General features: G+C 46.1%; 1 protein-coding gene across 2 annotated transcripts in view; it reads left to right on the forward strand.

Annotated features, from left to right (window-relative positions):
* Positions 1 to 23778, forward strand: part of EXT2 (exostosin glycosyltransferase 2) — a 102413-nt gene extending 78635 nt beyond the window's left edge. For both annotated transcript variants that reach the window (XM_056527759.1, XM_056527760.1), the window contains exons 11-14: positions 5644 to 5787; positions 9735 to 9863; positions 12655 to 12737; positions 22512 to 23778. In XM_056527759.1, the coding sequence (XP_056383734.1) occupies positions 5644 to 5787; positions 9735 to 9863; positions 12655 to 12737; positions 22512 to 22650 (495 nt within the window). In that variant the 3' untranslated portion in view covers positions 22651 to 23778. The remainder of the gene's footprint in view (positions 1 to 5643; positions 5788 to 9734; positions 9864 to 12654; positions 12738 to 22511) is intronic.
* Positions 23779 to 23940: the final 162 nt, after the last annotated feature.

The raw sequence follows: 23940 nt of genomic DNA on the forward strand, positions 1-23940 counted from the left end.
ACAGTGTGGGGGTATGGCAGTGATGGGGGGGGCAGTGTGTGGGGGATGTCAGTGATGGGGGGGACCGTGTGGGGGGATGTCAGTGATGGGGGGGACCGTGTGGGGGGATGTCAGTTATGGGGCAGTGTGGGGGGGGGGGGGATGTCAGTGATGGGGGCAGTGTGGGGGGGGGATGTCAGTGATGGGGGCAGTGTGGGGGGGGGATGTCAGTGATGGGGCAGTGTGGGGGGGCATGTCAGTGATGGGGGCAGTGTGGGGGGGATGTCAGTGATGGGGGGCAGTGTGGGGGGGGGGATGTCAGTGATGGGGGGCAGTGTGGGGGGGGGGATGTCAGTGATGGGGGGCAGTGTGTGGGGGGGATGTCAGTGATGGGGGGGAAGTGTGTGGGGGGGATGTCAGTGATGGGGCGGACCGTGTGGGGGGATGTCAGTGATGGGGGGGACCGTGTGGGGGGATGTCAGTGATGGGGGGGACCGTGTGGGGGGATGTCAGTGATGGGGGGGAAGTGTGTGGGGGGATGTCAGTGATGGGGGGGGACCGTGTGGGGGGATGGCAGTGAAGGTGGGGGGTTGCATTGTGTGGGGGATGTCAGTGAATTCCCTTTAAATATGGCGGGTAGATAAAACAATCGCTCACAGTTTGGCGTGTAGTCTATAGCGATCGCTTGTTTCTGCCGGTGAGGCCCGACACATTTTCCTCCCTACAGAGGCTTCGGGGTTGTGAAGGTTTGTACTGACGCATGTGCAGAAAAACAAACATTTGGGTGGTAACAGGTGAAGTTACCTGTTGAGCATTGTACTAAGGTTCCCTGATTTTACCACAACACCGGCGTCCCGAACAATCCCGAAGACTTTTATTGTCACATGACTCTTAGTGCGCTCTACTCCCGGCCGGTTCTAGTGATTTGGGGTTCGAACACTCGGACCAATCAAACCTTTGCCTATAAAGGCCCCCCCCTCTACTTGAGTGCAGGACTAGTATATGTTTATGGTGTTCCCCCTTAAGATGCTTTATTATAGAGACTAGAACAGACTATTGGCATCTTTGGGTTTGAGGTTTGTTTCTTGGCCTCTCTGGGGATTTCGGCAGTAACATTATTGGTGCCAGCTGCCAGACTGCGGGGGTTCTGTGGGAAATCGGCCCCGCGCTGCCTTCCACACTGTTCCACGCTGACTTTATTTTTTTCATTGCTCTTCGGAGAATTGATATCACTCTTTATTGGCCCGATTCCTTTTGGATTGACGATGAGAGGGATCGGACCCTTGTATTTTAAGCATTTTGTGCTTCTACATATATATTGGGAGGGAACAGACAGATGCTCTATCGTCCATGACCTTTACCCTCCCTGTAGCCTTCTATGGTGGAGGGAGGGGGTGTAAGTGCAAACTACTATCCAGAGGAGGAATATACACCTCCAGTTACACACTCCCCTCCTGCTCTATCTTTATACTGCTGCTGCTATCTCTATGGGATCAGAATATATAGTAGTTATACACCCCACCCCCCTCCAGCTCTATCTGTATACTGCTGCTATCTCTATGGGATCAGGATATATAGTAGTTATACACCCCCCCCCCTCCAGCTCTATCTGTATACTGCTGTTGATATCATTTTTGGATCCGGATATATAGTAGTGATACACCCCTCTCCAGCTCTATCTGTATACTGCTGCTATCTCTGAGAGCAGGATATATAGTAGTTATACACCCCCCCCTCTCCAGCTCTATCTGTATACTGCTGCTGCTATCATTATGGGATCCGGATATATAGTAGTTATACACCTCCCCTCCAGCTCTATCTGTATACTGCTGCTCTCTCTATGAGATCAGAATATATAGTAGTTATACACCTTCCCTCCAGCTCTATCCATATACTGCTGCTGCTATCTATATAGGATCAAGATATATTGTTGTTATACACCCCTCCTCCAGCTCTATCTGTATACTGCTACTGCTGTCTTTATGGGATCAGGATATATAGTAGGTATATGCCTCCCCTCCAGCTCTATCTGTATACTGCTGCTATCTCTATAGGATCAGGATATATAGTAGTTATACTCCTCCCCTTCTGCTATATCTGTATACTGCTGCTGCTATCGCTATATGAACAGGATCGTACTAATGATCAGTGGGGGTCTCAGTGCTGAGCCCCTCTACTGATCAAAACTTTGTCATGTCTCTGTGACCTGTCAAGTTATTGTTTTTTTTTTTTTCTCTATTTTTAAATGAAGTAGTGACAGGAACACTTAAAGGGGTACTCCGCTGCTCAGCGTTCAGATCAAAATGTTCTGAACGCTTAGAGCCGGTGCCGGGTGACGTCACGGCTGCGGCTCCTCGTGATGTCACTCCCCGTACCCTCAATGCAAGTCTATGGGAGGGGGCATGATGGCCGTCACGCCCCCTCCCATAGACTTGCATTGAGGGGGCGGGGCATGACATTAGCGTTTGTTCCGACCGCTAAGCAGCGGAGTACCCCTTTAAATACAAGAATATGTAGAGTGAAAATAGAGCAAAGGGGGCCCAACACTGTCAGTGTTTCCCAACCAGGGGGCCTCCAGCTGTTGCAAAACTACAACTCCCAGCATGTTCGGCTGTCCAGGCATGCTGGGAGTTGTAGTTTTGCAACAGCTGGAGGCACCCTGGTTGGGAAACACTGCACTAAGTGTTTTTTTTTTTTGTTTTTTTTTCTGACCGGCTCTATACAGGATCCGGTGACTTGTACGTCTCTTTGATATGGCAGAGCGGTGGCAGTAGGACGGGGGGACGGGGGGGGGTCACCTGTCGTAAACGCGGGGTCCCGCTCATTAATGTCTCGGCCACGATTTGAGCATTTGTAATTTCGTTGACTGTTCTCTCATTCTTCATTTGCGGGGAATGGTCTGACCCTTTCTTCCCCCTCTCCGGGCCTGTAAATCAGCCCCATTTAGTGCGGTCAGTAGCATGTTTAACATTTCGGGGTGCTACTAATGATCACCCAGCCTGTTCTCATTTTCCTGTAGTTTTGATCCCCTTGTCAGCGGTCAAGTTATGGATGAAGTGACGGAGATGGAGGGTCTGATTGTATCCAGCTGCTGACTCGGGGGGTGACACGTCTGTCTGCGGCAGCATTACGAATCCTTCACAGCACCCCCGCGTACCCCCCACCCCACCTTCCTTTATTCACATTTTCTCCTCAGAGTCCCCTGGTAGGATCTGCCTTCTATTCCTTGTCCAGCAGCACAATGTCTCCAACTCCTCTCTTATTTTTCATCCATTACAGCATTAAAGGGGTACTCCGGTGGAAAACATTTTACTTTAAATCAACTGGTGCCAGAAAGTTAAACAGATTTGTCAATTACTTCTATTAAAAAAATTTTAATCCTTCCAGTACTTATCGGCTGCTGTATACTACAGAGGAAGTTCTTTTCTTTTTGAATTTCTTTCAACAGTGCTCTCTGCTGACACCTCTGTCCATTTTAGGAACTGTCCAGTAGGAGCAAATCCCCATAGCAAACCTGCTCTGGACAGTTCCTGACAGGGACAGAGGTGTCAGCAGAGAGTACTGTGGTCAGACAGAAAAGAAATTCAAAAAGAAAATAACTTCCTGTGAAGCCTACAGCAGCTGATAAGTACTGGAAGGATTAACAATTTATTTTAAATCAACTGGTGCCAGAAAGTTAAACAGATTTGTAAATGACTTCTATTAAAAAAAAATCTTAATCCTTCCAGTACTTATCGGCTGTTGTATACTACAGAGGAAGTTCTTTTCTTTTTGAATTTTCTTTCTAGTCTGACCACAGTGCTCTCTGCTGACACCTCTGTCCAATTTAGGAACTGTCCAGTAGAAGCAAATCCCCATAGTAAACCTATCCTGCTCTGGACAGTTCCTGACACAGACAGAGGTGTCAGCAGAGAGCACTGTGGTCAGACAGAAAAGAAATTCAAAAAGAAAAGAACTGCCTCTGTAACATAAAGCAGCTGATAAGTACTGGAAGGATTAAAGGGGTTATCCAGGAAAAAACTTTTTTTTTATATATATATCAACTGGCTCCAGAGAGTTAAACAGATTTGTAAATTACTTCTATTAAAAAAATCTCAATCCTTTCAGTACTTAGAAGCTGCTGAAGTTGAGTTGTTCTTTTCTGTCTAAGTGCTCCCTGATGACACCTGTCTCTGGAACTGTCCAGAGCAGAAGCAAATCCCCATAGCAAACCTCTTCTGGTCTGTGCAGTTCCTGAGACAGGCAGAGATGTCAGCAGAGGGCACTGTTGCCAGAGAGAAAAGAACAACTCAACTACAGCAGCTGATTATTATTGGAAGGATTAAGATTTTTTAATAGAAGTAATTTGGCACCAGTTGATTTAAAAAAAAATAGTTTTCCACCGGAGTACCCCTTTAATTGTGTGACGCTGACTGGTGGAGAGGGGCATGGGGTTATAGACGTGATGGAGGTGTCATGGCTGAGGTGCCTTATTACCTAATTTTAGTGTGAAAAAAAAACAAAACATCAATATCTTTTCCACCATCAGTTCTCCTCTTCCTTCAAATTTTGGAAAGTTTCTGTTTGTAAGTAGTGGGGGGGATGGGCTTAATTTTTGTGTCACTTTTCACACACAAGTCACATGACAGCTCAAGTAGTAGTCACAGATCACACCCTATTCGGTTAGTTAGCATCTTGGCTAGCCCTCTGACCACCACAACCCCTGCTCCCTTATTGTGACTGCCGCACAGGTCACAGAGCATGGCCACAACAGTGTCTCACAGAAGTCAGTAGGGTATGTCCCAGTTCACCTTCTTCTCCTTCTGCACAGGTTAAAGAAGTCAATAAGTCATTATCAAAGCTCACCTCCTTGCCTTCCTGCACTGTGTGTAGTAGTCATGCTCTGTGACCTGTGCAGACAACAGTCCCATTGAAATCAGTAGGTTACGGGCACAGTTCACCTCCCTTACTCTATGCATGGGTCAAAGAGCTGCACACAACAGTCTTCCATAGAAATCAATAGCTGATAGACATAGCTCGCCTCATCCCCTTCTTGCATTGTGATCTCTGCACAGGGCACAGAGCATGCCCATTATACATCCCCATAGAAGTCAATGTGTACTCTCCAGACTACAGGTTTCTATGGTCCATATGGCTGCTGTAAAGCATCTGTCATTAAGGGGTTATCCAGGAAAAAACTTTTTTTTATATATCAACTGGCTCCATAAAGTTAAACAGGTTTGTAAATGACTTCTATTAACAAATCTTAATCCTTTCAGTACTTATGAGCTTCTGAAGTTAAGGTTGTTCTTTTCTGTCTAAGTGCTCTCTGATGACACGTGTCTCAGGAACCGCCCAGTTTAGAAGAGGTTTGCTATGGGGATTTGCTTCTAAACTGGGCGGTTCCCGAGATACGTGTCATCAGAGAGCACTTAGACAGAAAAGAACAACCTTAACTTCAGAAGCTCATAAGTACTGAAAGGATTAAGATTTTTTAATAGAAGTAATTTACAAATCTGTTTAACTTTCTGGAGCCAGTTGATATATAAAAATAAGTTTTTCCCTGGAATACCCCTTTAAAAGCAGTGCAGACCAAGACTGCTGCCCCCATGATCATGTGGCAAAAATAGATAAAAAAAGCAATATTCCCTTTAGTCTCACATGATGTCTCATTCTCTCCGCCAGGTATGGAGGGAGTTTCCTGACCGGCTTGTTGGATATCCAGGACGCCTCCACCTATGGGACCATGAGATGAACAAATGGAAGTACGAGTCCGAATGGACCAATGAAGTGTCGATGGTGCTGACCGGAGCCGCATTTTATCATAAGGTGACTACAGATACTCCTGTTCTGTCATCTGGAGAATATACGCTCCCCAAATCCAACCTTCTGCCCTATAACATAGCAATTGTATTTAGGTATTGGAGCCGTTCACATAAAAACTTTAAGCAAATGCTTGTAATGCATTTCCATAACGTAATAGTAAAGATTGCCGTAAACCTGCTTTTTCAATGTCAGTGTTTCCCAACCAGGGTGCCTCCAGCTGTTGCAAAACCACAACTCCCAGCATGCCTGGACAACCTTCGGCTGTCCAGGCATGCTGGGAGTTGTAGTTTTGCAACAGCTGGAGGCACCCTGGTTGAGGAACACTACCATAGAGGAAGAAGGCATGCTGGGAGTTGTAGTTTTGCAACAGCTGGAGGCACCTTGGTTGGGAAACACTACCTTAGAGGCAGCCAAAGGCTGTCTGGGCATGCTGGGAGTTGTAGGTTTGCAACAGCTGGAGGCACCCTGGTTGAGGAACACTACCTTAGAGGCAGTGGGCATGCTGGGAGTTGTAGTTTTGCAACAGCTGGAGGCACCCTGGTTGAGGGACACTGCCTTAGAGGCAGCAAGCATGCTGGGAGTTGTAGTTTTGCAACAGCTGGAGGCACCCTGGTTGAGGAACACTACCTTAGAGGCAGCCAAAGGCCGTCTGGGCATGCTGGGAGTTGTAGTTTTGCAACAGCTGGAGGCACCCTGGTTGAGAAACACTACCTTAGAGGCAGTCAAAGGCTGTCTGGGCATGCTGGGAGTTGTAGTTTTGCAACAGCTGGAAGCACCCTAGTTGAGGAACACTACTTTAGAGGCAGCGGGCATGCTGGGAGTTGTAGTTTGGCAACAGCTGGAGGCACCCTGGTTGGGAAACACTGACAGTGAAAAAGCAGGTTTACAGCAATTTTTACTATTACGTTATAGAAATGCACTTCAAGACTTTACTTTTGGCTTTGTTACCTAATACTCTAAACCTAAATGGGATTTGTATAGTATGTAAATGAGCTCTCCTCCTCTAGTGCCCCCCATAGGTAGCTGCTCTGTATGTCCATACTTTTTTTTTTTTTAATCAATTGGTGCCAGAAAGTTAAACAGATTTGTAAATTACGTCTATTTAAAAAATCTTAATCCTTCCAGTACTTATTAGCTGCTGAATATTACAGAGGAAATTCTTTTCTTTTTGGAACACAGAGCTCTCTGCTGACATCACGAGCACAGTGCTCTCTGCTGACATCTCTGTCCATTTTAAGAACTGTCCAAAGTAGGAGAAAATCCCCATAGAAAACATATGCTGCTTTGGACAGTTTCTAAAATAGACAGAGATGTCAGCAGAGAGCACTGTGCTCGTGATGTCAGCAGAGAGCTTTGTGTTCCAAAAAGAAAATAATTTCCTCTGTAGTATTCAGCAGCTAATAAGTACTGGATGGATTAAGATTTTTTAATAGAAAAAATTTACAAATCTGTTTAACTTTCTGGCACCAGTTGATTTAAAAAAAAAAAAAAAAAAAAAGTTCCACCGGAGTACCCTTTTAATGTGCCCTGCTGAATGATACTTACATGTCCTCGTCACTCCTCTGCTGCCCTGCGGCGTCGCTCTCCTTCGCCGTCGTTTTTTTTTTTTTTTTTTTTTTTAATTAACTGGTGTTTAAAAGTTAAACGGATTTGTAAATCACTTCTATTAAAAAATCTTTACCCTTCCAGTACTTTTTAGCAGCTGTATGCTACAGAGGAAATTCTTTTCCAAATTTTTTTTTGTCTTGTCCACAGTGCTCTCTGCTGACACCTCTGTCGGTGTCAGAAACTGTCCAGAGCAGCATAGGTTTGCTATGGGGATTTTCTCCTTCTCCGGACAGTTCCTGATATGGGCATCAGGTGTCAGCAGAGAGCACTGTGGACAAGACAAAAAAAGAAATTCAAAAAGAAAAGAATTTCCTCTGTAGCATACAGCTGCTAAAAAGTACTGGAAGGGTAAATATTTTTTAATAGAAGTTATTTACAAATCTGTTTAACTTTCTGGCACCAGTTGATTTAAAAAAAAAAAAAAAAAAAAAGTTTTCCACCGGAGTACTCCTTTAACCTCTTAAGGACCCATGACGTATGCATACGTCATGAGTCCCGGTCCTGCGATATAACGCGGGGTCACACGGTGACCCCGCATCATATCGCGGCGGGCCCGGCGTCATAGTGAAGCCGGGACCCGCCTCTAATAGCGCGCGGCACTGATCGCTGTGCCGCGCGCTATTAACCCTTTAGCCGCGCGGCTAAAAACGAAAGTAAAAGTGCCCGGCTAGCTCAGGGAGCTGTTCGGGATCTCCGCGGTATAATCGCGGCATCCCGAACAGCTGTAGCACAGGAGGAGGTCTTCTTACCTTCTCCTGTGCTGTCCGATCGCCGCCTGAGATCCAGGCTTGAGCATTCAATCGCTGAAAACACTGATTGATCCATTCCTATGGAGATGGATCAATCAGTGTAAAAGATCAGTACATGCAATGTTATAGCCCCCCCTATAGGAGCTATAATATTGCATAAGAAAAGTGTAAAAAAATCATTAACCCTTTCAATTATCCCTTCCCCTAATGAAAGTTTGAATCACCCGGCATTTCCAAAAATAAAAAAAACATTATGTAAATAATAATAAAAATAAACATATCTGGTATCGCCGCGTGCGGAAATGTCCGATTTATAAAAATATACCGCTTTTTAAACCACTCGTTCAATGGCGTACGCGCAAAAAAATTCCAAAGTCCAAAACAGCGCATTTTTTATCACTTTTTATACCACAAAAAAGTGAATAAAATGTGATCAAAAAGTCTGATCAGAACAAAAATGGTACCGCTAAAAACTTCAGATGACGGCGCAAAAAATGAGTCCTCAAAGCGCCCTGAACACAGAAAAATAAAAAAACATATAGGGGTCAAAAGATGACCATTTTAAACGTATAAATTTTCCTGCATGTATTCATGATTTTTTTCGGAAGTGATACAAATTCAAACCTATACAAGTAGGGGATCATTTTAACCGTATGGACCTACAGAATAAAGATAAGGTATCATTTTTGACAAAAAATGTACTGCGTAAAAATAGAAGCCCCCAAAACTTATAAATAGTGTTTTTTCATCAATTTTGTCGCACATTGATTTTTTTTCCCGTTTCACCGTAGATTTTTGGGTAAAATGACTATTTTCATTACAAAGTAGAATTAGTGACGCAAAAATTAAGCCATTATATATAATTTTAGGTGAAAATTTTTAAGAGTTATGATTTTTTAAAGTTAAGGAGGAAAAATTGAAAATGAAAAAACGGAAAAAGCCCGGGTCCTTAAGGGGTTAAAGGGTACCTTTCATCAAAAAAACTTTTGATATATTATAGAATAATGTATTCAGAATAACTTTCCAATAACTTTCCCTGGCAGGAAGCAGTGCTGAGCTTGTCTGTGTCCCGGCTGCAGTCTGAGATTTAGGACTCCTGCATGAGTCTGAAATCTATAAAAAAAAATAAAATAAAAGGACTGGTAGGGAGCCCCCTAGTGGTCATTTTTCAAAGTGGAAAATTAAATAGAAAGAAGCATATTTTTTAATAACATGCTATTGGAAAGTTATTCTGAATACATTAATCTATAATATATCAAAAGTTTTTTTGATGAAAGGTACCCTTTAAGTCGCCGCCCCGTCGTCCGGTAGGGGCGGCATGAGCGGCGACGTAGTGATACGTCAGCAGAGGAGCGGTGAACTGACGGGCCGGAGCGGCGGGGACATGTCAGTATCATTGCGCATCTGTATAGTGTCAGTGATCCCTCAACATACGATGGTTTCAACATACGATGGTCTGCCTGGAACCAATTCCCATCGTATGTTGAGGGAACACCGTAGTCAGACAATTGTCAGGTGCTTGTAATTCTTCACGTAATCCAGTGATGCCACCGGCATAACACAGACCTCTTCTCTCGTTGGGACGCTTTGCAGTACTTCAATTACCTGTACACCTACAAAATGCCCGGCGACATCAAGAACTGGGTGGACGCCCATATGAACTGTGAAGACATCGCCATGAATTTCTTGGTCGCCAACGTAACGGGGAAGGCGCCTATCAAGGTAACACGATCTGTTACAGGATACCCATAATAGAATCTGCATAGCAGCGGGACAGTGCTGCCATTTTGAACAGATTTATAAAAGTTTGCCCAGATGTTGCCTCTCTTGTCCAACATCTAAGGCGGCTTTCACACTATAAAATTCATCCGTTTTAAAGATCCGTTTGATGTTCCGTTATGAAAACCATGAAAATCGGCCATTAAACGTCCGTAGACTATATATTGGGATTTTCTAACGGATGTTTAATGGCCGATTTTCATGGTTTTCCTAACGGAACATCAAACGGATCTTTAAAACGGATGAATTTTATAGTGTGAAAGCAGCCTAATAAGAAAAAGCACCACAATCGATGGGTTGTGTCTGGTACTGCAGGTCAGCAAGACTTGGGGGTATAAACCACCTAGATAATGACTCGCCCCTAAAAGCTATTTTATTGATTTGGTGTAAAAAAAAATAATTTGTGGGGGGGATTTCTCTCCTTTTACCCCTTATAAAAATACAAAAACTGGGTCTACAAGAACATGCGAGTGTAAAAAATGCAGATTTTGAATTTTCTCCTTCACTTTGCTGCTATTCCTGTGAAACACCTAAACGGTTAACACACTTACTGAATGTCATTTTGAATACTTTGAGGGGTGCAGATTCTATAATGGGGTCATTTATGGGGTATTTCTAATATGAAGGCCCCTCAAATCCACTTCAAACCTGAACTGGTCCCTGAAAAATTCTGATTTAGAAAATTTTGTGAAAAATTAGAAAATTGCTGCAGAACTTTGAAGCCCTCTGAGGTCTTCCAAAAGTAAAAACATGTCAACTTTATGATGCAAATATAAAGTAGACATGTTGTATATGTGAATCAGTATATAATTTATTTGGTATGTCTATGTTTCTTACAAGCAGAGAGTTTCAAAGTTCGAAAATTGCAAAATTTTCAAATTTTTAATGAAATTTTGGAATTTTTCACCAAGAAATGATGCAAGTATCGTTGAAATTTTACTGCTATGTTAAAGTAGAATATGTCACGAAAAAACATTCTCAGAATCACATTCATAAGTAAAAGCATCCCTGAGTTATTAATGCTTAAAGTGACAGTGGTCAGATGTGCAAAAAATGCTCTGGTCCTTAAGGTGAAAATGGGCTTGGTCCTTAAGGGGTTAATCAAAAACCTGATAGAAAACTGTATTGCAAAAACGTGGTGTGAACCCACCCTTATAGTAGCAACAGCATCATCATGGCTATTATTATTGCCTCACTCCCCCTGATGATGCAATTGTGACTGAAACACGTTAGGGAGACTTTGTTTATTTTTTTAATGACGGATTACTGCAGACTTTGAGCTACTGTACTCTCCCTAACTATATACAGTGTGGGATCTGACTATTGAAAGCTAAACAAATACATTTTTAACCAATAGGTTTGGCGGGATCTGACACTTACCCCAAACCCATCAGGGAAAATGAATTTATTTTCAAAAGAAGCGTATTTGTTGTTCCTATATCCTGGATCTAGTCACAAAGGCATTTTTTGTGCATTTTGTTGGTACTGCTCCATTCAATACTGTAATACTGAACACGCTGGTGCTGTTGGGGGAGGGGCAGAACCTCATCCTTATTAATGATATGTTTTTCAAAAACAGCGCCACACCTGTTCATGGGTGGTTTTGCAGTGCAGCACAGCACTAAATTTGGGCATGCTGCAGTATTACGTGCAACCTCTGTGGACAGGGCATGGTGCTTTTTATTTTTTTAAGTTTTACTAACTTTGGGCAACTCATTTAACCTCATTATTCTTACGATAGGCTGTCGATGTCTATTTCGTAGGGGGGGGGGGATGTCTTCCTTATGCAACCCCCATTCCATAGGAGGATGTGCCTAGATCTGCGAATGTAAACAATAATAGGGATGCACCTCAGGCCCCTTGACTCTCCTGGTCTATGTAGTTTCTGGCAATCGGACCCCCCACCAGTCACACATCGATATCCTATCCTCAGAACCCCGAGTACTAAAATGTCCATTTCTAGTCCACATACTATTTGTATCGATATCCTTAGTAGCGCTGTCACATGACCTCCCACCATTTCCATTGCCTTTACATTGTTGGAGCGCAGGGTCTTTCCAGCGGCCAAGTATCCGAATCAGTAGGGCCCCCTATATAGCTGACCATCTGTCTGCCCCGGGGACAGCTGACCAGAGGAATGTTAATTGTAAATTTCACCCCTGGTGAATGTTAATTTAAAAGTGATCTTGCAATCATCTTCCCCAATCCCCGGTATTACCGGGGGTCTCTCGCTGGTGTCGGCCCGCCTTTGATCCTGAGCCCTTCACACATACATTTCCCGTGGTGTCATCAGCGCCCGGATCAGGTGCCGCGACGGCATCTCCTCCGCTTGTAAACGGCGCTGTAGGTTGGTAACCCGGAGTGGCTGCCAGAACCAAAATCACTGGCCGGGTCTCTTTCACAAGGGATTACCCTCTGCTGATTCTGGCAAGGAGGGGGGGCGGAGGCGGGACGCGGCTCATCTGCCGTGTCGCCTGAAGGTTACAGAGAAGCCGCAGAGACCTCGGAAAAAACTCTGCAAGAGCAAATGATGTTTACACAGGGACCTTGGCGGTGCGAGAAGTCATTAAAAGGGAATTAAAGGGCTTGTCATCACCAGCGGGGAGGGGAGGGGGATGCAAATCCTTGTCATCTCTTTTCATTGGGTTTTGGGGCTTAGCACCGTGCAATGAGAGAACCAAAAAAAAAAACGTTCTAGCACCCTGTGATTGATATGTCACATCTCCCCCTATAGGTGACGCCTCGCAAAAAGTTCAAGTGCCCCGAGTGCACCGCCATCGATGGGCTGTCGCTGGATCAGACTCATATGGTTGAAAGGTAAGTGGTCCTGGGGCCTTGTATGTCAGTGTTAAAGGAGTAGTGCAGCGAAAAATAACTTATTCCCTATGCAAAGGATGGGGGATTAGTTATAGATCGCGGGGGGTCCGACTGCCGAGAGACCCCCCACGATCTCCTGAACTGGGCCCTGGCAGTCTGCCGGAAGCAGCCATTCCAGCCCCCTGTATGGGATACGTGGAGGGGGCGTGTCGGCCGCCGCTCCGCGTGGGGGTCGGCACGCCCCCTTCCAGCAGACTGCCGGGGCCCCATTCAGGAGATCACGGGGGTACCAGCAGTCAGACCCCCTGTGATCTATAACTTATTCCCTATCCAAAGGATAGGGGATAAGTTATCTGGTTGATGGGGGTCCATCCTCTGGCACCCCTTCCATGATCACAAAATTTAGGATTCATGTTGCTCCATTCAAGGGACCCTGCCCCATTTTTCTGATCAGTGGGAGACGATGGGCAGCCCCAATGATCAGCTAGTTAACCCCCTGTCCTGTGGATAGAACTTGAGCTTCAGGCAGTGATCCCCCCCCCCCCCCCCCCCCACTATCACCAAATTAGGAGCATCATTCATAGCAAGTGAAACGAACTGAAGCTAATTATACGCACTGTTGCTCCATTTTAAGGACCATGCCCAATTTTTTGGGATCAGGGGAAAATGATGGTCAGCCCCAATGATCAGCTATTTATGCCCTGTCCTGTGTGCCTCCAGCTGTTGCAAAACCACAAATGCTGGGAGTTTTAGTTTTAGGCACACTTGTTGTCGTAAATCTGGGGATTCATTATGGGATGGTTGGATGTTAACTCATGAGCCGTTAGGGGGCACCATTATGATTTTTTACTCCAAAGGCCCCTCCTGGGAATACATTTTTACTTTCAACTGTTGTCACCCAGTTTGTTCTCATCTAGAGGGTTACGGTCCTATGACAACATGGCTTTTATCATTATAAATGTGGCCATAAAAGATTTCATGTGTCTTTCACTTATAAAACCCAACTAGAACTCATAAGATTAAAGTCCTTTAGTATTTGTAGTTTTGCAACATCTGGAGGTCCGCAGGTTGAAGACCACTGCCCTATATTATTACAAATACAGAAAGACTTCCAGCTCATTGATTCATAAAAATCTCAAACTTCATTGAGCCAAACTTTGAGCCCCGACGGGTTTCAGACCATTAACTGTCCTTCATCATAACCAAACAGAAAAAGCCACAATAGCTATTGCAAATCATAAGGTACATATATACATATATATAAAAACAGCCAACGGCTCTCCGGGAACGCTGGGAGTTGAAGTTTTGCAGCATCTGGAGGGCCACAGTTGGAGACCACTTATCTATACAGTAAGTCACATCTCTATCTTCTGTATGTTCGGGGATTATTTACTAAGAAATCCATTGGCTGAGCAGAAGCTCCGCTCTGAGGGGGTTAAAAGCGATAAACTTGTGAGTTATGGAGGACCTCCTCTCTGTCCATATGTCTGCGCCTCCACCATCCAGACCTTATCTTTAGCCCCGGACTTGAGGGCTGATCGCTCTCCTGATGTTCTGTCAGGCTCACAGCTTTAGGAATGGCAGGAATTTGGGGAGGATTGGAAGACACAGAGGAGGGGATGATAAGTACTTGTATCCCCCTATGTTGCTTTTTTGCTGTCCGCCCTGGACTGCTGGTTTAACCCCTTCCTTGCATAGAAAGCTGACGACCTTTTAAATATAGATTTTATTTATTTATATATATATATATATATATATATATATATATATATATATATATATATATATATATATATTTTGTGTTAATTGCTCAAAACTTGTCTTGTCATGCAGGAGTCTGGAAAAGCAGGGTGATGCCCCCTATTCCTGTTAGAGCTGGCATGGCAGCCAATGTGGCTGTGACTTCAGAGCCCTAGCCCTGAGCTTGAAATGGCAGGCAGAGCCATCAATAGGTTGGGTTGCTATATCTTAGCGATCATGGTTCTAGGGCCTGCATACATGATGTGCACTATTCTGGGCCCTGTATAAGTGACCCCGGTTCTTCTGATGCCTGTATAAGTGATCACAGTTCTAGGGCCTGGATAAGTGATCCCTGTTCTGGGGCCTGTATAAGTGATCCCGGTTCTTCTGATGCCTGTATAAGTGATCACAGTTCTAGGGCCTGGATAAGTGATCCCTGTTCTGGGGCCTGTATAAGTGATCCTGGGCCCTGTATAAGTGATCCTGGTTCCGGGCCCTGTATAAGTGATGATGGTTCCGTGCCCTGTATAAGTGATCCTGGTTCTGGGGCCTGTATAAGTGATCCCGGTTCCAGGCCTTGTATAAGTGATGATGGTTCCATGCCCTGTATAAGTGATCCTGGTTCCGGGCCCTGTATAAGTGATGATGGTTCCGGGGCCTTTATAAGTTATCCCGGTTCCGGGCCCTGTATAAGTGATGATGGTTCCGTGCCCTGTATAAGTGATCCCGGTTCTAGGGCCTGTATAAGTGATGATGGTTCCGTGCCCTGTATAAGTGATCCTGGTTCTGGGGCCTGTATAAGTAATGACTGTTCCGGGTCCTGTATAAGTGATCCAGGCTCTGATGCCTGTATAAGTGATCCCGGGCCCTGTATAATTGATCCTGGTTCTGGGGCCTGAATAAGTGATCCCGATTCTGGGGTCTGTATAAGTGATGACTATTCCGGGCCCTGTATAAGTGATGATGGTTCCGTGCCCTGTATAAGTGATCCCGGTTCTAGGGCCTGTATAAGTGATGATGGTTCCATGCCCTGTATAAGTTATCCTGGTTCTGGGGCCTGTATAAGTAATGACGGTTCCGGGTCCTGTATAAGTGATCCCGGCTCTGATGCCTGTATAATTGATCTCGGTTCTGATGCCTGTATAAGTGATCCCGGTTTTGGGGCCTGTATAAGTGATCCCGGTTCTGGGGCCTGTATAAGTGATCCCGGTTCTGGGGCCTGTATAAGTGATCCCCATTCTGGGGCCTGTATAAGTGATCCTGGTTCTTGGGCCTGTATAAGTAATGACGGTTTCCGGGTCCTGTATAAGTGATCCCAGCTCTGATGCCTGTATAATTGATCTCGGTTCTGATGCCTGTATAAGTGATCCCGGTTTTGGGGCCTGTATAAGTGATCCCGGTTCTGGGGCCTGTATAAGTGATCCCGGTTCTGGGGCCTGTATAAGTGATCACGGTTCTGGGGCCTGTATAAGTGATCCCGGTTCTAGGGCCTTTATAAGTGATGATGGTTCCATGCCCTGTATAAGTGATCCTGGTTCTGGGGCCTGTATAAGTAATGACGATTCCGGGTCCTGTATAAGTGATCCCGGCTCTGATGCCTGTATAAGTGATCCCGGTTCTGGGGCCTGTATAAGTGATCCCGGTTCTGGGGCCTGTATAAGTGATCCCAGTTCTGGGGCCTGTATAAGTGATCCCGGTTCTGGGGCCTGTATAAGTGATCCCGGTTCTGGGGCCTGTATAAGTGATCCCGGCTCTGGGGCCTGTATAAGTGATCCCGGTTCTAGGGCCTTTATAAGTGATGATGGTTCCATGCCCTGTATAAGTGATCCTGGTTCTGGGGCCTGTACAAGTAATGACGATTCCGGGTCCTGTATAAGTGATCCCGGCTCTGATGCCTGTATAAGTGATCCCGGTTCTGGGGCCTGTATAAGGGATCCCGGTTCTGGGGCCTATATAAGTGATCCCAGTTCTGGGGCCTGTATAAATGATCACGGTTCTGGGGCCTGTATAAGGGATCCCGGCTCTGATGCCTGTGTAAGTGATCCTGGCTCTGATGCCTGTATAAGTGATCCCGGTTCTGGGGCCTGTATAAGTGATCCCAGTTCTGGGGCCTGTATAAGTGATCCCAGTTCTGGGGCCTGTATAAGTGATCCCGGCTCTGATGCCTGTGTAAGTGATCACGGTTCTGGGGCCTGTATAAGTGATCCCAGTTCTGGGGCCTGTATAAGTGATCCCGGTTCTGGGGCCTGTATAAGTGATCCCGGTTCTGGGGCCTGTATAAGTGATCCCGGCTCTGGGGCCTGTATAAGTGATCCCGGTTCTGGGGCCTGTATAAGTGATCCCGGTTCTAGGGCCTTTATAAGTGATGATGGTTCCATGCCCTGTATAAGTGATCCTGGTTCTGGGGCCTGTATAAGTAATGACGATTCCGGGTCCTGTATAAGTGATCCCGGCTCTGATGCCTGTATAAGTGATCCCGGTTCTGGGGCCTATATAAGGGATCCCAGTTCTGGGGCCTGTATAAGTGATCACGGTTCTGGGGCCTGTATAAGTGATCCCGGCTCTGATGCCTGTATAAGTGATCCCGGCTCTGATGCCTGTATAAGTGATCCCGGTTCTGGGGCCTGTATAAGTGATCCCGGTTCTGGGGCCTGTATAAGTGATCCCAGTTCTGGGGCCTGTATAAGTGATCCCGGCTCTGATGCCTGTGTAAGTGATCACGGTTCTGGGGCCTGTATAAGTGATCCCGGCTCTGATGCCTGTGTAAGTGATCCCCGGCTCTGATGCCTGTGTAAGTGATCACGGTTCCTGTTATCCGGTCACGGCAGACACTACAGACGTGATAGTAAGTCCAGCAGGGGGCCACATATGAGGATCGGCATGCGTGACAGGCTGTACTCACACCAGGTTTATGGCACGGTCCTGGCTGGGGTTTTCGCACATTCTTGAAGTCGCCGTGTTGGCTGCAGTTGTGTCGGACCTGTAGACTGATGATTTTTCACTCTCCACGTGTGTGAATCAAGATGGATCCCCTGCAGGTAGGAACACATGAGCGTCCAGCAGGGAATCCGGAGCTTCAACGGAATCGGGGAGGGGGACGCTGTAAAGAATGCTATGGGCTCTATATCTCACATTTCTACCACAAAGGTCTTCACATCCTGTATCATTGTCACGCAACGTGTTGCTGTTGCGATGCCGTAACTCCCAGCATGCTCTGACAGCTGTATTGCACTACTACTCCCAGCATGTCCTAACAGTCAACAGAGTTCATATCTTACATCATTGGACTACAGCTTCCCAGCCTTTGTTACACTACATTTCCCAGCATGCCCTAACAGTCTGCATAACTTACATCAGTGTTCCCCAACCAGTGTGCCTCCAGCTGTTCCAGAACTACAACTCCCAGCATGCCCTAACAGTCTCCATAACTTACCTTGGTGTTTCCCAACCAGTGTGCCTCCACCAGTTCCAGAACTACAACTCCCAGCATGCCCGGACAGCCTTTGGCTGTCCGGGCATGCTGCGAGTTGTAGTTCTGGAACAGCTGGAGGCACACTATTTTGGAAACACTGTCTTACATCATTGGTTTGCAGCCTGTAGCTTCCCAGCCTTTGTTACACTACATTTCCCAGCATGCCCTAACAGTTTCCATAACTGGCATCAGTGTTTCCCAACCAGTGTGCCTCCAGCTGTTCCATCTTACATCATTGGTTTGCAGCTTGTAGCTTCCCAGCCTTTGTTACACTATATTTCCCAGCATGCCCTTACAGTCTCCATAACTTACATCAGTGTTTCCAAAACAGCGTGCCTCCAGCTGTTCCAGAACTACCACTCGCAGCATGTTCGGACAGCCTTTGGCTGTCCGGGCATGCTGGGAGTTGTAGTTCTGGAACAGCTGGAGGCACACTGTTTTGGAAACACTGTCTTACATCATTGGTCTGCAGCTTGTAGCTTTGCAGCCTTTCTTTACACTACAACTCCCAGCATGCCCCAACAGACTGCACCCATAATATGTTACATTGTAATACGGTCATCTGTATCTTCCCAGCTATCCTAATACTACAACTCCCAGCATGCCCTTGTAGCCTACGGACTCCATATTCACATCATGGATCGGCAAGTTGTAGCTTCCCGTCCACTGTTGTACTACTACTTCCAGCAAGTCCTGACAGTCTACAAACTTTATGTCCTACAACACGGAACTGTAACTTGTAGATTCCCATCTGTTTTTCATAACTGCAACTCCCAGCATTCTCTGCCGGCCTTTAGACTTCATACTGGTCCATCCATCATTGGCCTGCACCTTGGGGTTCTCCAGGTGTTGGTGTTGACTACAACTCCCAGCATGCTCTAGAAGTCTCTAGCTTTCCTACCTTAAATCATTGGCCTGCACCTTGTGGCTCTCCAGCGGTCGGTACTATAACCTCCAGCATGAACAGACAACTTGTTGCTGCCATGCTGGGAGTTGTGCTGAATCACAACAACATTATCATTACCATTAGTTGTGGTGCCATCTACTGGGAACCCAGTGACCACAGCAACATTCCATTGTGCCGGGACCCACTACACCTTTGTACACTGCTCAAAAACATAAAGGGAACACAACACAATGTAACTCCAAGTCACTGACACTTCTGTGAGATCCCACTGTCCACTCAGGAAGAACACTGATTGACAATCAATTTCACATGGAACAGACAACAGGTGGAAATTATAGGCAATTAGCAAGACTCCCCCAATAAGGGAGTGGTTCTGCAGGTGGTGACCACAGACCCCTTCTCAGTTCCTATGCTTCCTGGCTGATGTTTTGGTTACTTTTGAATGCTGTCGGTGCTTTCACTCTAGTGGTAGCATGAGATGGAGTCTACAACCCACACAAGTGACTCAGGTAGTGCAATTCATCCAGGATGGCACATCAATGCGAGCTGTGGCAAGAAGGATTGCTGTGTCTGTCAGCGTAGTGTCCAGAGCATGGAGGCGCTACCAGGAGACAGGCCAGTACATCAGGAGACGTAGAGGAGGCTGTAGGAGGGCAACAACCCAGCAGCAGGACCGCTACCTCCGCCTTTGTGCAAGGAGGAGCACTGCCAGAGCCCTGAAAAATGACCTCCAGCAGGGCACAAATGTGCATGTGTCCACTCAAATGGTCAGAAACAGACTCCCCGAGGGTGGTATGAGGGCCCGACGTCCACAGGTGGGGGTTGTGCTTACACCCCAAGACTGTGCAGGATGTTTGGCATTTGCCAAAGAACACCAAGATTTGCAAATTTGCCACTGGTGCCCTGTGCTCTTCACAGATGAAAGCAGGTTCACACTGAGCACATGTGACAGAGTCTGGAGACGCTATGGAGAACGTTCTGCTGCCTGCAACATCCTCCAGCATGACCGATTTGGTGGTGGGTCAGTAATGGTGTGGGGTGGCATTTCTTTGGGGGCCACACAGCCCTCCATGTGCTTGCCAGAGGTAGGCTGACTGCAATTAGGTACCGAGATGAGATCCTCAGACCCCTTGTGAGACCATATGCTGGTGCGGTTGGCCCTGGGTTCCTCCTAATACAAGACAATGCTAGACCTCATGTGGCTGGAGTGTGTCAGCAGTTCCTGCAAGAGGAAGCCATTGATACTATGGACTGGCCGCCCGTTCCCCAGACCTGAATCCGATTGAGCACATCTGGGACGTCTCGCTTCATCCACCACAGACTGTCCAGGAGTTGGCGAATGCTTTAGTCCAGGTCTAGGAGGACATCACTCAGGAGACCATCCTCCACCTCATCAGGATCATGCCCAGGTGTTGTAGGGAGGTCATACGGGCACGTGGAGGCCACACACACTACTGAGCCTCATTGTGACTTGTATTAAGGACATTACATAAAGTTGGATCAGCCTGTAGTGGGGTTTTCCACTGTGATTTTGAGTGTGACTCCATATCCAGACCCCCATGGGTTGATACATTTGATTTCCATTGATAATTTTTGTGTGATTTTGTTGTCAGCGCATTCAACTATGTAAAGACGAAAGTATTTCATACGAATATTTCATTCATTCAGATCTAGGATGTGTTATCTTAGTGTTCTCTTTATTTTTTTGAGCAGTGTAGTAAGAACTTAGCATTGTTCTTAAAACCTATGTAGTCTCTGCAACGAGAACCCAGTGGTTGGTGGCCCATTTTCTGAAGACCCCAACAATCATGGTGCTTTTATCTTTTAGAACCCATTGTCTTAGGAGTCAAAGGACCAATGACCAGATGCCACAGCTCTCTGTTGTCCCTAAGCTCCATAGGTCCCAATGAACTCGTCATCTTGCCCAAGTGGTCTGAAATCCATGGGGGCCCATTACTACCGCCCATTTCTTCCGACTGCCCATTACTTCCGTCAATTACTTCCGACTTCCCATTACTACCACTCATTACTTCCGACTGCCCATTACTCTGTTACCTCCTATTACTCCAGAGCCGCCCATTACTCTACTACTGCCCATTATTCCAAAGCCGCCCATTACTCTACTACTGCCCATTACTACAGAGCCGCCCATTACTCTACTACTGCCCATTATTCCAAAGCCGCCCATTACTCTACTACTGCCCATTACTACAGAGCCGCCCATTACTCTACTACTGCCCATTATTCCAGAGCCGCTTATTACTACACTACTGCCCATTATTCCAAAGCCGCCCATTACTCTACTACTGCCCATTATTCCAGAGCCGCTTATTACTACACTACTGCCCATTATTCCAAAGCCGCCCATTACTCTACTACTGCCCATTATTCCAAAGCCGCCCATTACTATACTACTGCCCATTATTCCAAAGCCGCCCATTACTCTACTACTGCCCATTACTACAGAGCCGCCCATTACTCTACTACTGCCCATTATTCTAGAGCCGCCCATTACTCTACTACTGCCCATTATTCCAGAGACGCCTATTACTACACTACTGCCCATTATTCAAAAGCCGCCCATTACTATACTACTTTCCATTGTTCCAGAGCCGCCCATTACTCTACTACTGCCCATTATTCCAAAGCCGCCCATTACTATACTACTGCCCATTATTCCAAAGCCGCCCATTACTCTACTACTGCCCATTACTACATAGCCGCCCATTACTCTACAACTGCCCATTATTCCAAAGACGCCTATTGCTACACTACTGCCAATTATTCAAAAGCCGCCCATTACTCTACTACTTTCCATTGTTCCAGAGCCGCCCATTACTCTACTACTGCCCATTATTCTAGAGCCGCCCATTACTATACTACTTTCCATTGTTCCAGAGCCGCCCATTACTCTACTACTGCCCATTATTCTAGAGCCGCCCATTACTCTACCACTGCCCATTATTCCAGAGCCACCCATTACTCTACTACTGCCCATTATTCTAGAGCCGCCCATTACTCTACTACTGCCCATTATTCTAGAGCCGCCCATTACTCTACTCTCCATTACTCTACTACTGCCCATTATTCTAGAGCCGCCCATTACTCTACTACTGCCCATTATTCCAGAGCCGCCCATTACTCTACTCTCCATTACCCTACTACTGCCCATTATTCTACAGCCGCCCATTACTCTACTACTGCCCATTATTCCAGAGCCGGCCATTATTCTACTCTCCATTACTCTACTACTGCCCATTATTCCAGAGCCGCCCATTACTCTACTCTCCATTACTCTACTACTGCCCATTATTCCAGAGCTGCCCATTACACTACTCCCGCCCATTACTTTATAACATGCCTATACTCTTTTAAGGAAGAAATAAATTCAGCAGGAAGTATTAGGAAATGAGATTTGTTACATGGAGATGTTTCGGCATTGGGCTCCAGGGTACCAACCTATTTGGCGCATGTGAACGTTGATCCTGTAGATCACGTTACAAGAATGTAAGATATCGGGGTGAAATATATATATAGCGTCTGATCTGAGGACCGGACTATCAGGTTATGGATTATAGGACGTCCATTGTCGTTATTTCCTGTTCGCTTTTTTGCGGTGCCGTCACATTTAACCCTTTGTTCTCTCCCTCCACAGGTCAGAATGTATTAATAAATTTGCCACCGTATTCGGCACCATGCCCCTGAAGGTGGTGGAACACCGCGCCGACCCCGTGCTCTACAAAGACGACTTCCCCGAGAAGCTGAAGAGTTTCCCCAACATCGGCAGCCTCTGATCGAGAGCGTGTAGTCTGTCTGACCGCTATGACATCATCAGTCCCCGCCCCCCCCGCCTGTCTTTACATCGCAGAACTTTCTCGAGACGTGTTTTATATCTGACTGCTGGATCGAGTGGCGTCTGCGCAATACTGTAAATATCTGCCATTGTGGATCTCTGGGGTCATGTATACGGAACTTTACAGTAATGGCGTAATTCCTGAAGTACGATGGCGCCAGTGTTACCATGTTGGACGACCCATGTATGGAGCCAGGAGCCAGTTTGGTATCCAGGGTACTTGGGTTACCGCCACAACCAGATACTGTTTACAGCAGAGACGATATAACAGGCGACTGCAGGAGAACGCTGCCTGTTCGGTCACGTCATTTCAGCGCCATTTTGTACCCCATGGAATTGTCGCCGTCTTAACAATAGAAGAGAACAGGAAATATTCTGTATCCATTTTTTATTATGTGATTTTATTATTATAATTTTTTTTTTTAATAAAGGGGTCCTCCACTGCCCCAGTGTCCGGAACATTTAGTTCCGAACAATTTGTGCGGGCTGCGGGAGTCGTGAGGTAATGGCCTCGCCCCCATGATGTCATGCCACGCCCCCTTCAATGCAAGTCTATGGGAGGGGGTGTGGCGAATGCCACGCCCCCTCCCATAGACTTGCATTGAAGGGGGCATGGCATGATGTCACGGGGGCATTCCGAATTAAATGTTCCAGACGCTGGGGCAGTGGAGTACCCCTTTTAATCCTCCCCCCTCCCTCTAGTCACAACCAAAGCTGCGTTTACCTTTCTGCAGGAAGTTGGCAGAGATATCTGTTCAGATGTGACCGATTTGTCATCTGAGCTCCCACAATGCACTGCTGTCTGGTGACGGGAATCCGGCAGAATTTTGAAGGCAGGTTTGGCAGTGACTGGAGTAGGCACGTAAGGTAAGTAACGTATTGGCCATGTAGCTTAGTGTTTTAGGTGGATATACACTGTGGAAATGTTGTGGAGTTATTTCCGTTTTTAAGTTGTTTTATCCTAAATATTTTTGTATATTCATTGTTGAGATTTTCTGCTTTTACAGATCGGCTGCACGACCACAGATCTGATTTTATTTTTTAATATATTTTAATGATTTAATATTGATCCTGTGGAACCTTCTTGAATCGATCCTGCGATATTAGTAGATGTCACCTATTAGTTGTTGAATCACCGTCCTAACACAACTGCAATAGGAGGTTAAAGTGAACCTGTCGTCATCAAAAACGTTTATATACTGTAGACAATAACATTATCTGTATATTTGTA

The sequence above is a fragment of the Hyla sarda genome, chromosome 6, assembly GCF_029499605.1.
Source record: "Hyla sarda isolate aHylSar1 chromosome 6, aHylSar1.hap1, whole genome shotgun sequence".
Taxonomy (NCBI): Eukaryota; Metazoa; Chordata; class Amphibia; order Anura; family Hylidae; genus Hyla; species Hyla sarda.